Raw genomic sequence first — 13,825 nt, forward strand, 5'->3', positions numbered from 1 at the left:
TTAAATATTCATAATTATTAAATATTAAATAATTATATATCTTAATTTTTTTAATTTAAATTCATTATTAAATTTTATTCATAAAGAGATTGGAGTATATTATTTTGGGAGGATGGTTCTGGAAAGAGGGGGAGGATGGGGACAGGTTTCTTGTTGGATCAATTATTATATTTGAAAATAAAGTTTCCATTTTTATCTTAATATTGATATTGATTAGCTGTTTTGGGCCCAAAACATTACAAATAAACAACGTTTGGACGGTTGAGATTTTGTTAGTGCAAAAGTGTAAATTTGGACGGCTGTGATTTGATTTCTGCAAAAGTGTAGCTTCGCTCTCATGATTTAATTTGAAAGGAATTCTTTTTTTGAGTTGCTGGAAAATGAGAGGTGGAAAGAGAATGGGGAATATTATATTACAAGGAAAAGAGAAAAGAAAAAAAAGGTGATGATGAAAATGAAGTGTTACCGTTGGGAAAATGACAGCCACGTGAGGGTGACGCTCAACGACTCTGTGTGGGGTAACAGTAACAGTAACAGTGGTGGTGAGCAAGGTAAATGACTGTTGCTACGTTCAATAAATATTATTTTAAATAGAATTATTTGGGAAATCCAAGAGGGAAGGTTAATGAATGGTAAAGTGGAATAGACAGTTACGGAGCCATAGTTTGAAATAATGAAATTTAATTTTTTAATTAATTATTTATTTTATTGATGATATTCATATTGTTTTAAAAAAAAATTATCGATGATCGGTATATATATCGATCTAACATTGATTAGATAATATTTTTTGATATAACATCGGTGAGACTATATTTCCCGATCTAACACCCTAAGTAGTAAAGCGCGCCTCTTGCACCGCGCTATATACTGATTTAGCGCCACGTAGGGTAAGACGCGCCTCCTGAAACGCAATTTATGCTAATATGGATACACGTGTGTAAAGCGCGGCTCCTGGGGCACGCCTTACGCCACGTAGGCATCGATAGATTTTGTTTTTATTATATTTGTATTTAGTTTATTAGACTTTTTAATTGTAATTTTTTATTATTTTTCATTAATAGTTACTTTATTTTTTTAAATTTGACTTTTTTAATGTATTTTAGTTAATTTTGTTTATTATCATTTAATATCAGTTATTGTAATTTGATTATCATTTACCATTTAATACTTATTGTAAGTTTGTTGTATTTAAAATTATTTTTGAAATACCAAATTGTTATCAGTTTGATAAAATTTAATGATTGTGTTCGATAACTTTCTTAAATTTATCACTTATTATCTTTTTTATTATAATCACATATAACGCAAACGTCCAATCTCGTATTATTGTATGGTTTTTAATATTCATTAGCGATTATCGAATAACATTAACTTGAAGTAAATGCAAATTGAAGTAAAAGAATTATTATTTGATAAACAAATACATCATTTCCTCATCAATTGTTACTTGATGTCAACAGAAGTGGACATGTTTTTCTAGTGTGTCCTGTGTTTCTACAATGCCCACATCTTCTGTCTTGTCTAGATCTTTCTCGAATATCCATATCGCAATGAATTCGATTGGATTTTGGACGACCACGCACCCTCAATAAACTCGGATTTGGTACAAGCGGAAGCCAATCTTGAACCTCATCGGAGTCTTTGTCATTACCTATGGGGGAAACTCAAATTCGTATACCTTAAAAACTTTAGATAGTAGGTATACGAGATCCACAAAATGATTATAATCTTGACGTGTATGCGAGCAAACTGCTATCACATGAGAATATATGAACGGAAATATAACAGAATAAATTTTTACACATAAACGTAAATAATTTAAATAATATAATTTTATATTATTACATGTACCGCAAAACTATTTCGACGTATATTCCCGCTTTCTAATTTTACAAACACAGAAATTAATTTACAACAATTAATATAATATTTTTTTCAAATAATCATAATAAATAATAAATAATAAATATTATAAAAAAATTTATCACAAAATTACCTTATAACGAAAAATCGAACAAACTTCTGAATAAAATATGAGAAAATTGTTAGAATTATTGACTCGTTGACGGAATTGTTGTATTAATTTATAAGTTGAGATGAGAGATGTGAGGAGATATGAAGAACTTAATCGGGGAGAAGGGTATTTATAGCCAGGAAAAGTTACAAGGCGCGACCCCTGTCCCGCGCTATACACTACGTGGTGTAAGGCGCGCCCTAGGGACTGCGTTTTACACACGTGTATCCATGTTAGCATAAGGCGCGCTTCAGGGGGTGCGCCTTACCTCACGTGGCGCCAAATCAGTATATAGCACAGTGCAGGGACGCGCTTTACTGCTAAAGGTGTTAGATCAAGAAATATAGTCTGACCGGTGTTAGATCAGTATATATACAGGTCATCGGTGATTTTTCAGGAAAAACCTGATATTTATTTAAAATATTTTGTATTCATTTTAAAATTTGAGTTTTTTTAATTAATTATTTATTTATTTTATGAACAATATCTATCATAAAATTTTATTTGTATCTATTTTATTTAAAATTTTATATTATTTATGTACGTGTGTTTGTTTTGAAAAATATTTGTCGAAGAAGTATTCTCAAATTAATTTTGATGTTTAAAGAAATTTTCATTAAACTCAAATATCTAATATTTTACTATTACAGTTTTAGACGCTCACTGATTAGAAAAAAATTATTAAGTGACATGTATTACGTCCAATTATTTTTAAAAATATTTTGGTTTTAAAAAATAAAAATTTGACCTGTGTCGTTTAAGGTTTTTTTATGTCATAGACACCTAAAAATATATAGAGAAAATAATAGACATAAATTTTTAATAAAAAATCTTTATATACCAAAAATTAATTTAAAATATAATTTAAACACCTAAAATTATATTAATTTTTTTATAAGTTGCTTTGGTTTTGGTGTTTCTTTTGTCAACAAGGTAGCAAGTGGGTGTCAATCCCACAGCGGGCACCTGCTTAAAAAGGTTATTATCATCCACTTTCCATTTCCCGGATGATCATGAAACTTTTTTTCTTTTTTTCAGCAAAAAATTTATGCCGTATCAATATTTGATGAGAATATTTAATCATTGAACATGTATATATATATTTATTTCTCCTCCAGCTCATGTGGATATTAATTCAAGCCTAATTCTCGTGATTTCATCTGTTAAACTTGAGCTGTTCGTGATCCTTGCAAGATTCTGGGAAACAACTGTTCAAAGCTCTTCAAATTCCACTATTGAATATGTAGGTTTCTAAAAAAAAAAAAGATTACATACTGAGAATACTCGTATCAGATCATAATGCAAACTACTTGTATTATTAGTACTTTTTTTTTGAATTGGACACACTACCGTAACAAAGAAATAAGGTTTTTGTTTTTGGAGACCTGCATTGATTTCTTTATCATCATCTGTTACTTAAATCGTAAGCAATTATTGCCCACAAGAATCATCCAGATCGAAGAGTCTTGTTTTCCAGCCAGCCATACCTGTTAAACCATGAGCTTCAAGTGTCCCCCCGCCTCTGGGTTCAAAGATATGGCCTACAACAGGCAAAATTGCCTAGCTCGCACCCACTTGATATTATTTAAACGCTCGTACCTCTAGGATTCATGACTCTTTCTTTTTTTAAATTACCGTTTTATTACGTAAATTTCCACTTCCAATTATATATGACTTAACTTCTAAATATTAATTAAATTTGATTTTTTTGACGCCACACAATTCTCTGAATCAATTACATGTCAGCATTTTCTCCAAGCATGACAGTAGGCATGTGTATGTGTAGGTCAGTTTCATGAGGCTCAGAAAGCATCTTGTAGAGTTGTGAAGTAGACGAAACAGGCTTCACCCCCAACAATATATCACTGGCAGCTATGATTTACCAGAAAGAAATGGTTCTCGCAACTGGGCTTCTTGGGAGCTAAATTGTCGTGCAGTAAAAAATCACCGGCAGTGACAGACATGGGTGACAGAAATGATATCAAAGCTGATGCTAAGATTAGTCTGTTAACAGGTGGCCGATGTCCACAAAACCCAGTGTATTGTGACAGTAAGAATTAGTGAATTACATATTGAAAAAAATTTCGGAACGATTTTGCATCTTCAAAATTACAAGGTAAATTAATGCTTATATACGCATTGTTTTACATAATCAATGATTCAACTTCTAACTAACTAACAAATCTTCAATACTCACCTTAAGTTGGAGGATGATCCATGTCTTTCATCCTCAACTTGGACATCAAATGTTCCTAAACTCTTATTTAATATATCAGCTTGTTGATCCAAAGTAGATATCTGATGTGTTTTTACAAGGACCTTTTGAATCTTCAATCATCCCTTTTTAAGCATATCAACTCAGCCACTTTTGAAGCCATACATGTACTTTGCCTCTACTAAAGATGGTGATATTGTCCTTTGCTTCTGAGTTGTAACATACTAACGAATCTCCTAGCTTAATGCAGTTGTTTGTGATCGATCTTCGCATCAAAAAGCATTCAAATGTGTCTTATTGTCTGCTGCAAATAGAATTCATTGTCTTGTCTTGGATGCTTCTGTATATATCTCACAATGCACAATGCTTCTTCATAATGAAATTTTTTGGGTGCATGTATGAATGTTGACCAACATTTGTAACATCCGGACATGTGTGTTAAATAGATTAATGCTCCAAGTAACCTTTGATATACACCAGCATCCTCTAAGGCTTCATTTGTTTGTGATTATCACTGCCATATCGTATTCTATTGAAGTAAGCTTTTGATTTTGTTCAAGTGGAGTCGATCCACAACGTGCTCCCCCTAAACAAGGATTAACTATAAGCTCCAAGGCATATTTACATTGATTCAACACAATCCCTTCTTTGGTCTTAATCACCTCATGCCAGGGAAATATCTAGATCCTTCGTTTTAAAATTCTAATGAAGAATACTCTTAAGCTCAAGTATAATATCACCATCTTGCTTCCTTCCCTTTTTGTAAACATGTAGTAATCATATAGACTCTGTACATAATCATTGAGACTGAGAGCTTCACTAAGCTTCACATTCCATTGACGTAAAGCTTACTTCAGTCCATACAAGGACTGAAGCAACCGACAAAACCGAGACTCCTCTTGATTTTGAAAATCCTCTGAAAGTATCATATAAACTTCCTTATGAAGATCACCTTGTAAGAAAGTATTGAACACGCCCATTTGAAACAAAGGCCAATCAAACATGGATTAGAGCAATGAAATTCTAACTGGAACTTCGTAAAAATGGAAAAATGTTTGAAATGTGGCAATCGTTTTATGATGTGGGTTAATCAATTCACATTTCATTTTTTTTACTTGTAAATTTGCAATAGTTGATGAGGGATGATGATGATGATGTGTTTGGAGATTAAATTGATAAAATTTATATTATAGATAATCAAATTTAGTAAATTATTTTGATTCGAATTAATAAAATGTATAAATTTTAAACGCTAAATATATTATCATATCAATCTATATCATCATTTAATTTTTCATTATCTTCTTAATTGTTGATAACAAAAACTTGTGATCAAAATGAAATTTTTAGTACCAACACGGTTGATTCAAGTGATAAGCAGCTTGATATCGTTAAGCAGGACTCGAGTTTGAGTCCTTGTGCAGGTGCGACACATGTTAATTTGAATTAGTAAAGGGCTAAGCTCTGGGGAATCGGGAGGGCAACCAAAAATAATGAAAGTATTTATGATATACAACATTTTTTTGAACAATGTTTATTGGTTTGGCTCCAAAACATCAACATATAGTAAAAGGTTAGAAGGAAAACACTCCTAGATAAAAATTTAAATGATTTATTTTATCTTATAACTCAATAGCCTCAACATGATACAAGTAAGAGGTTTCCATCTCCAAAAAGTTTCAATAACTATATGACTATCTTCCCCTTGCTATCAAAGTTACAATTATGAACGTTATGGTGTTTATATTATAATTCTAATTTACAGAGTGAAGAATGAATCAATGGCATGATGACAAATTTCTTGTGCGATCGATGTAACCATCGGTTCGTGGCAGGAATGTAAGCTGGGAATCAATGCCGTTGAACATAAACATCCCTTTTGCTCGGAAATGGCGGAATACTCACCGTTTTTAGTGGAAACACTGTCCATACCTTATTACAGAGACTCTGAAACACATACCAATAGGCAATTTTCAAGTGAACAGGGCAATAGTTTCAGGTCTAGACACGAGCAACTGGAGAGAAAGGAGGGTTAATCACATAGGACGCTGGGACAGCTTCCACATTCTTGCTGCCTTTCTTCTCCTCCGTGACTGCATTTATTAAGAATTTCACCTCCTCGTCGATAAGCATTTTTAATGAATTGTATTGCGGCGAACATTTGGTTTCCGTCTCCCGAGCAGTAGCAGAGGTTTCTGTACAATGCAGTACAGCAACACAAATGGAAAATGCTTGTAACGCGGATAACTTTGCATGAAAATCAATTGCATACCCTCCTTCAATGGCTTTCATGGTCAATGCTGGTGCATTATCTTTGACACCCTACAAAGTAATTAAAATTGTATTAGTAACAGGGAAGGTAATCCAGCCTACAGAAACTAACATTAATGGAAGCAGTACCATGAAGCAAAATGCTTTCCTACAATTAGTGTTGTCCTCATCCAATAATATGGTGGAACTTTCATCATGCAGGCTAAAATTTGAGAAAAAAATTGCTTTGGAATGAAACTGAAACTGCACCTGAAGAAAAAGTTCAAATGGCTGCTCGCTATCCACCAATGGTTGATCCTCGAAACAATGTAGATTGGTTTTTCCGAAAACTATAAGAGGACAGGCCATGTCCCAGCCACCGCAATCGCAGCCTCCGCCGAACCTCCACCTATCTAGTAATGACGAAGGACCCCGGGTTTCAGCACAAGGAAAGCCATGGTTTCCAGTTGGAATGATGACCTTCACCTTCTCTTGGCTCCCTCTGTCGTGTATCTTGCTTTTGCTTTCCTCAATCATAGAGACTTTTAGTTGATCTAAATGCGTCTTATCATCAAATTTATACCCTCTTCTGTATCTTAAGCTCTCTCTATTCTTGAATGGTACTTGAATGACTATGGACGCAATCTCAAGGTTCGGATGCAAATCGGCAGGTGTTCCATTCAGGAATTCAACCTCATCATTGTCCAATGAAAGGTTTAAATGATCTTTAAGCCTCACCACCACATTAGAGCGATCATCAGTGGATCCGGAGACAGTGACATGTTGCCTTGAACGAGTGGTATCATACAAAACAAACTCTGTAACCATTGATTTTTCGACATCTTCACCATCCTTAATTTCTGAGCACAAACGGCATGAAACTTGCATCTGCGCAACAATTGAAGCAGCAGCTTTGCTGCGATCCCTTAGTTCTGGTATACTGCTACTGCTCTTCTTCTTATTGTCGACCGAGTGGAAGGTATATACCCAATTGAAAGCATTATCGGCCTTTGATGTTTTGGCCAGAAAAACTTCTTCTGGTTCATTCATTGAGAACTCAAAAAATGGCACCCCATGTTTAGCTCCCAACTTGAGACAACCATGTAGGTGAACCGGTGAGTGAACGCTATCTTTCTCAACAAAGTCGGAATCCAATTTAGTATTTTGAGGTGAACGTGAGAAGTCATGTAACAAAGATTTCCGAATAGTCTTATTTCTTCTCGTATTTTCAATAAAACTAGATTTCAAGAATGGATCAAACATTTTTCTAATAGGAGTGAACCTGGTCCTTGAGCTGGTGCTGGAAATCGAGTCACTTTCAGAGGAACATGGTGAATGAGGCATCTTGATCTTAGCAGACAGCGAGCTGTGTGGATTATGAGCTGCATCGTTTTCAACAAGGTTCATACCATAGCCTAAAGGACTAACAACCGGTTCACATTGAAAACTAATGTCCATTTTGTTATCTGCCCCTCGAGTTTCCCCCAACATTTTTTCTTTCTTGTCTGAACATAGATAGATTTCTATGAAGTCATCTGATGAGCATGACTCCGAATAAGGTCTGCTAATGGATGATGAGTTCAGGTTCGAGCCGGCATACATCACTGGATTTCTTTCTACTGAATTACTAAGAGAATCAACAATTGTGAAGGAAAAAGAGGTGCCAATACTAGACACTCATTCGAATTTTCTCCTCCCAGTGATCTACAGAAACTTGGTTCAGCTCAGCAGTAGTTTCTGGCCAATGAATCAACATGGAATGTTGTTACAAGAAGCATGGTAGCAACAAAGCCGATATCCGAAAAAGCCTCCTTTCCCCCCGACAAATTCCCTTTACAACATGAAACAACGGTGTTGGGACTTGGGACTCAGATCAGATGAGCAGTTCTTCTCCAAGTTTTTCCATTGATGCATTTCCAGTCCTGCAAGAATGCAAGCCATATAAAATTGATCCATTACACCAAGCTATTCCATTTGTTCTAAAATACTTGAAGAAAAGCAACCATGTCTGCAAAAAGAAGGAAAAAAAATGAATTAATGAATAGACAGTCAAAAATCACAAATGAAGCTCAAAGAAAGACCTTCAAGAGACTTCTGTTCATAATTCATATACGAAAGGCTTATTTGAAAAACAAATACTCAAACTATGCATCTTTTCCAATTAATCTAAATAAAGCTGAAACCTTTGAGCCAACCAGGAATCTCGTGATCTCTATAAACACTCAGAAAAAAAGTAAAGTGATAGGAAGAAAGGCATATACAATACAATTATTAAAGAAAAACACCGACTTTATTTCACTTCCATTCCAAGGCAAAAGGGGAAAAAAAAAAGTAGCCAAAAGAAATTTCTAGAGAAAATGGACATACATTACCCAGTATTCATATAATTGAAGCGAATTAAAAGAAAAGGCAAACAAGTTGTAAGAAAGATGTAATCATACCCTTCAAACTCTTGAGCTGAATCTACAAGAAAGCAAAGAAGAAACACATCAAAGAGCCTTGTTTAAGGAAGAGTCAGAGAGTAGTGAAAATTCTGAAAGGGACCAACAAAAGAGGAGTTCAATGTGAAATCAGAGCAAAGGAAAAAGCAACAAGAACACTGTACCAGTACTAAAAATTAAGAGACAAAAAAAGTGACTTTTTTTTTCCGAAGAGAAAACATAGCTTGTCTGCGTCAAAGATCGTGTTTAGGAAGGTGGTATTTGTTCTCTTCTTTCAAACATGAGCTGACAATGAGTTGGTCGGCTTCTGGTCATGATTTGCCAAAAACAAGTCTTGTTTCAAGTCATCATATGCTTGTTGGCTCTGTCGTCACTTGTCATATGTATGTGTTTTTTTTCCTTCTCTTTAGCATTTTTCTTTCCTTTTTGATAAACTATAGAAATGGTCACTTTAGTTTTAAAAGTGTTCATCTTTCGTTACTAAATTTAAAAAGTAATATTTTAATCACTTACCATTATTGGTTTATAACAGGGGTGAGCAAGACTCGACTCGAAAAACTGAATTTTCCGACTCAAATTAACTTCGAGTTGTAATTTCATAAACTCGATTCGACTCGAAAAAATTTCAAGTTCAAATTGAGTTGTAAAATGCCACTCGAATAACTCGAAATTTTTAGTAATTTATTTTCAAGTTTAAGTCGAACCCTTGGACTTTGTGTGATATATGTATATCATATATGAAAAAATATATTTGTATTGTATATATAGTTATAGAAAGTCACTTAAATTGGAATCAAATAATATTATAATATTATAAATATTTACAATTAAATTTAAACAGAAACTCGAAAAATCGACTTGAAAAATTTTCAAAGCAAGTCTGAGTTGTAAGATAAGACTCGTCAACTCAAATAACTCAAAATTTTTGACTCGACTCGATCGAATGTTAAACCCTACTTTATAACGTTTTTGCTACTTATTTTGTCGAAGTATCAGTATATGAACTAATTTAACTAATTTAAGGTTCTCGGTACCTCAGTCGTGCGGAAAGCAAAGGTCTCAAGCTTTATTGACGGTCGATGGACTTAAAGAAAATGCCACAAAACCTACAAGATTTAACAAGAAAAATTCAACTTAATGAATGGAAATGCTTGACATCCTCCTCCGAGATGTAAGCTTGAGTTAAATCAGTTCCACCACCAAACCACCATTGCCTAGGTGCTCCAGGAATATGTGCATATTTTTAAGATGAATGACATATAAACTTACACCACTTACATTCGAAGCACAAAATTCCTAATTCAATGCATAATCACAAAGTGTCAAGAATATAAATAAGGAAAAGCAATGCAATTTTAACACTTTTCATCAGGAAAATGAAGCACAAATACCAAAGTAAACCATATAGCATAGTTTGCATTACTACTGAATCACCAATTAGAAGGATTAATGTTTTTTTATGATTATTATAAGAGTTCGTTCAAGTGGTTAGACACAAGGCAATTTTACCAATTTTACTGCTCAAAGTATAGTTCCTAAGGGACGTGAAGGGGTGGTGGAAACCGGAAAATCAAGACCCCTACGAACTTAAAGTGTATACCTCAACGGGAGTTTATTGCAGAAGTTATGGAGTACATACATCTATGGCTTAATATGTATATGTGATGTGATCCTGTCTAGCTCCAACTTTCTCTATGACTTGATCACACCGTGGATGTTATTCAAAGCTGGTTCTAAGGGAGTTATTCCTTACTTTATCCTTTATTATCTTCTATATGCATCACATAATGTTATAAGCATGCTTTTACTCCTAAAACTATGCTTGAATAATCATATGTTATCATTCACTTGCATACTATATGATTTTCATGCATAACATATGTTTTCACATCTTTACTTAGCTTTATATTATGTTTACATACGTTTTAGATTCATTTATTATGTTTGCATATCATTTACATATCATGACAACATGTATTCATTCATTCATTAACTCATGTCATGTTATTCTAGCTCATGTTATGTTTACATTAGCTCACTAGCTTTAAATCCATGTTTCTTTAACTCATTTGCATGCATGCATCTATTTTCTAGCTCATATATGTTTTCCTAAAGGTCATGAACGTCCTATGCCTTCTATCTAGTTTATATACATGTTATCTTAGCTTCTAGACAATCATTCATAGCTTATATCACTCAAACACTTCACGACATCATGCATTTTACCTTAAATGAGCTCACACATTGCTTACTTTATTTGTTTGTTGATTCCTATAGGTGAAACACAAAGCAAGGCATATTATGGTAGTTTGGTAAGCTAAAAGGAAAAACATAGCAGCTCACACTAGCTCATGAACGTTATGGCAGCTCATTTAATCACTTAAGAAGCTTCAACTTAGTTGGAGGAGCTAGCATGTAGCTGAACTTAGCTGGAGGAGAGCTTTGGACCAAATTAATGAAAAGTGGACTAAAGGTAGCTGGAAGTAGTTGGGAGAGTAGCTGAGGAGCTGAGAAGACCAAAGCTAACTAGCTTGAGTTCATCAAGATATAGCTCACCTAGTTAGCTACCAAGACACTCACCTAACTTACCTTGAAGCTAGTTCATCTCTAGGCTGCCCAAGGACTTCAAGACATCATCCTATGGTTGCAACCTCACCAAAGCATTGCAAGAAGACCCATGTGCATTCAAGTAGGCTGCCATGTACATCATTCAAGCATGTTCGCTCCATGTGACATCAAATAGGCGCCAAAACACCAATGGATGCTTCCTATTCGGCCAAAGACTCCTACCACTTCATTTTGGCACCAAATAACTTCCAAATGCATTCAAAGCATCCTTAAGACCGAACCAACACCTTACCATTCGTCCAAAGCATCATGCACCTTCAAATAGTCATGCATTTAGACAAATAGACATCTAATTATTCGGCCAGCCCTCTCTTTTCCTATAAATTGAGAGGCTGCAATCATTTGTAATCATCTCATCTCATATATAAAAATTACTCTTGTGAGTTAATTTCTCTTCAAAGTTCTTTGTGAACTTTATCGATTAAACAAGTATAATTCCTATACTTGTGGTGTCATTCCTTCCACCCTGATTCCAAAATTCCTAGATTAATATCTTGTAGGTTGAAGCCACTATCACCACCCCTCAAGCAAGTTTGTGAAGAACGAGATTGTGCTTCCTAGCATTGTTTCCTCTTTGGCGTGCTTGAGATACAACATCATCACCATCTCCATTTCATCATCAACACCATCAACATCATCCATCAAGACCATCAATTCTGCAGCCATCTCTATCCTATCTTTATTTCATTTCTTTTTCATTTCCATTACTTATATTATTATCCATTTCTTAAACCCATCATTAATCATATTTCTTTCTTATTTTATTACAGCCCAAACTTATTAATTCAAGGACATCAGTACTTGTCAATCCTAGATCGGGACACAATAAGATTATCTACTCTCTTCACCAAAGCGTGTAGATCACCTTACATCAATATGTTAGATTTATGGAGTTCGAGATTTTTTTTGTTGATAAAATGGACATGAGATTCACTTTCAAGATGCCTAAATGGATTGGATTAAACACTTTAGGGTCCAATGATCGTCTTCGACGAGAATGACGACGTTCAAAATTCAATGACAAAAATAAACACTTATGAAATAAAAGTGGTCATTTAAGTAGTTTACCCCTTGTTTTGGGAAAAAATTGATCAGCTAAAAACTTGGATGAGTTTTAATGGAGAACCCAAAATTGTGTAAGTTGAAAAAAAAAATAGCGATGGAGGTCGAATAAATTTTTGAACCACTTTTGGTTGTGATGAACTTAAAGTGACTTGCATGCGACAAAAGAAATGAATAAAGGATTAGGCCCTTCCTTCGTGTCGTCATGCAAATACACCTAAAATCAAATTAATGTGTTAGGATTAGACATTCAAGCCTCTTAAATTGAATTGGGTAATTCACCTACAAAATTTCCTTTAGATGCTAAAGGAACCCATTCTCATATGTTGGTAATTTAATTTCAAGGACCAGATGCTAATAAACGCTCAATCACCCTACTGTAGTCGCTGATGCTCGAACCCGTAATCTCTAAAAACAACAACGAATCATTTAACCACTGAGATAAATTAGTTTTTGCGTAGAATCCAATTTTAATTGATATAAACATTAACTTTTATTATTATTATTATTTTATGTTTTAAAACTTTTTTTTCTGATTTGTCCCTCCCTAGATGCTAAAACATTTTAATGTAAGGTAAGACCCAATTGCGATCATTTAAGACAATTACTCATCTTCAAAAAGAGTGGTTAGATGGAAACAAATGGAATTCACGTGCAGGGAAAACATTTTTTATTACAATTGTTCCATGCCAAGTTTCACTTTTCAGAGTAAGTTGTGAATGAGAAAATTGGTTAACACTTCAATGCATGTGACCGGTTTTGGTGAGAATTATTATTATTACCACTAGAATTATTTTTCCACGAAAATAAAAAATTAATTATGTAATCATTTATTGTGTTTATGAAGTCTATTTAAAATGAAATATATACAATTTTTAAAATTATTTGAAAATTATAAAACTTTTTTCGAGTGAATTTCTAAACTTTTTTTTAGGTAGATTGATCGAGAGCATCGTTGTCTATTGAGATGCACGAGATTCCACCACCACTGGATTTATCATATTGTCATTTGGGTTCTTACCAACTCCTATAATTAGTCGATTTACAGTCTTAACTATGATCCTTAAAATTGACTGTGATTTTGGTGTTTCCTAAGGTAAACTATCGAAATAGTCAACTATTTTTGTATTTATAACTTTTGTTCACTATTTTTTTTAAAAGATGATTTTGATCACTTATATTGTAGTTTTATTAAATTTTTGTCACTGGAAT

General features: G+C 33.9%; 2 protein-coding genes across 2 annotated transcripts in view; one reads left to right on the plus strand and one right to left on the minus strand.

The window, feature by feature from the left end:
• Nucleotides 1-6,770, plus strand: part of LOC120214329 (mitogen-activated protein kinase kinase kinase YODA-like) — a 32,198-nt gene extending 25,428 nt beyond the window's left edge. The window contains exon 15 of the transcript XR_005524853.1: nucleotides 6,759-6,770. The gene's annotated coding sequence lies outside the window, so the exon portion shown is untranslated. The remainder of the gene's footprint in view (nucleotides 1-6,758) is intronic.
• On the minus strand, nucleotides 5,919-8,408 carry LOC120214331. The gene is made up of 2 exons (XM_039212254.1): nucleotides 6,753-8,408; nucleotides 5,919-6,554 (listed from the first exon to the last, which is right to left on the minus strand). The coding sequence occupies exons 1-2, from the start codon at nucleotides 8,082-8,084 to the stop codon at nucleotides 6,234-6,236; spliced, it is 1,653 nt and encodes a 550-aa protein (XP_039068185.1). The 5' UTR covers nucleotides 8,085-8,408; the 3' UTR covers nucleotides 5,919-6,233.
• Nucleotides 8,409-13,825: the final 5,417 nt, after the last annotated feature.

This window comes from Hibiscus syriacus, unplaced genomic scaffold (assembly GCF_006381635.1).
Source record: "Hibiscus syriacus cultivar Baekdansim isolate YM2019G1 unplaced genomic scaffold, ASM638163v2 tig00110057_pilon, whole genome shotgun sequence".
Lineage (NCBI taxonomy): Eukaryota > Viridiplantae > Streptophyta > Magnoliopsida > Malvales > Malvaceae > Hibiscus > Hibiscus syriacus.

Bases quoted from the DNA above. Each gene is read 5' to 3' on its own strand.
- LOC120214331 (XM_039212254.1), bottom strand. From the start codon at position 8,084: ATGTATGCCGGCTCGAACCTGAACTCATCATCCATTAGCAGACCTTAT. The intron at 6,555-6,752 runs GTGCAGTTTCAG...ATTACTTTGTAG, and splicing joins CATTTGAACTTTTTCTTCAG to GGTGTCAAAGATAATGCACC.